This window comes from Ceratina calcarata, unplaced genomic scaffold, assembly GCF_001652005.2.
Source record: "Ceratina calcarata isolate Rehan_Ccalc_2016 unplaced genomic scaffold, ASM165200v1 scaffold7209, whole genome shotgun sequence".
Classification (NCBI taxonomy): domain Eukaryota; kingdom Metazoa; phylum Arthropoda; class Insecta; order Hymenoptera; family Apidae; genus Ceratina; species Ceratina calcarata.
In genome coordinates, this window is record NW_017178483.1 from 1 (window position 1) to 683 (window position 683).

Here is a 683-nt window from a genome sequence, read left to right on the forward strand (position 1 = left end):
TTTCCACACAACGGATCAACAAGAGCTTCTCAATTTCTTGCAACGAACCAACCTCAACGATCTTTTGTGGTCCGCGAGAGCCCAATATATTCACATCTTTCCGGTATAGCTTCTTTATCTTTCATCCTAATTTTGAAATCTCGTTGAAATTTGTTCATGCTCTATTTCTCACGACAAACGAATCANTCGATAAGTAATTTCTTGGAAAAAATAATGAATCTAGGCTGGATGAACTTGGCCTCTCTATTCGCAAGTGAGCTTGGCAAGCTCGGAGACCTGTCCGAAGCAGAGTTCTTAAAAGTACGTATACTCGTACGTAAATTATCGTCAGGTGCTTGATACTCTAACGCGTGCAACGTGTTTTGCAGTTCACGACGTCATTCCAATTTTCTGGACCTATCGACCTCTCGCAGAAGTACTTTGCTAAGTACAACGTCGAGCCTATATACTATCAGCTATCGTATAAGTCGAACCACAGCCTCCACATGTTGTTCGACAGAAGGTTAAACGGTAACTACATATAGCTTGTAATAACAATTCGACGTGAAAACCGTTTCTTGTATCCACGCGTCTTTCAGGTACCGGACATACCGACGATCTCGATTTACTGTTCAACATACGACTCATGCTACCGACCGATCCGCTCAATTCTTTCAATCTGTATCGAAAGAAGTTCGTTTCGC

General features: G+C 42.1%; 1 protein-coding gene across 1 annotated transcript; it reads left to right on the plus strand.

Annotated features, from left to right (window-relative positions):
- Nucleotides 1-192: 192 nt before the first annotated feature.
- Nucleotides 193-672, plus strand: LOC113464992 (uncharacterized; the record flags this gene model as incomplete). The annotated part of the gene is made up of 3 exons (XM_026818048.1): nucleotides 193-300; nucleotides 369-510; nucleotides 579-672. Coding segments are annotated over exons 1-3 (323 nt in total), but the record flags the coding sequence as incomplete, so codon positions are not given.
- Between the last annotated feature and the right edge of the window lie 11 nt (nucleotides 673-683).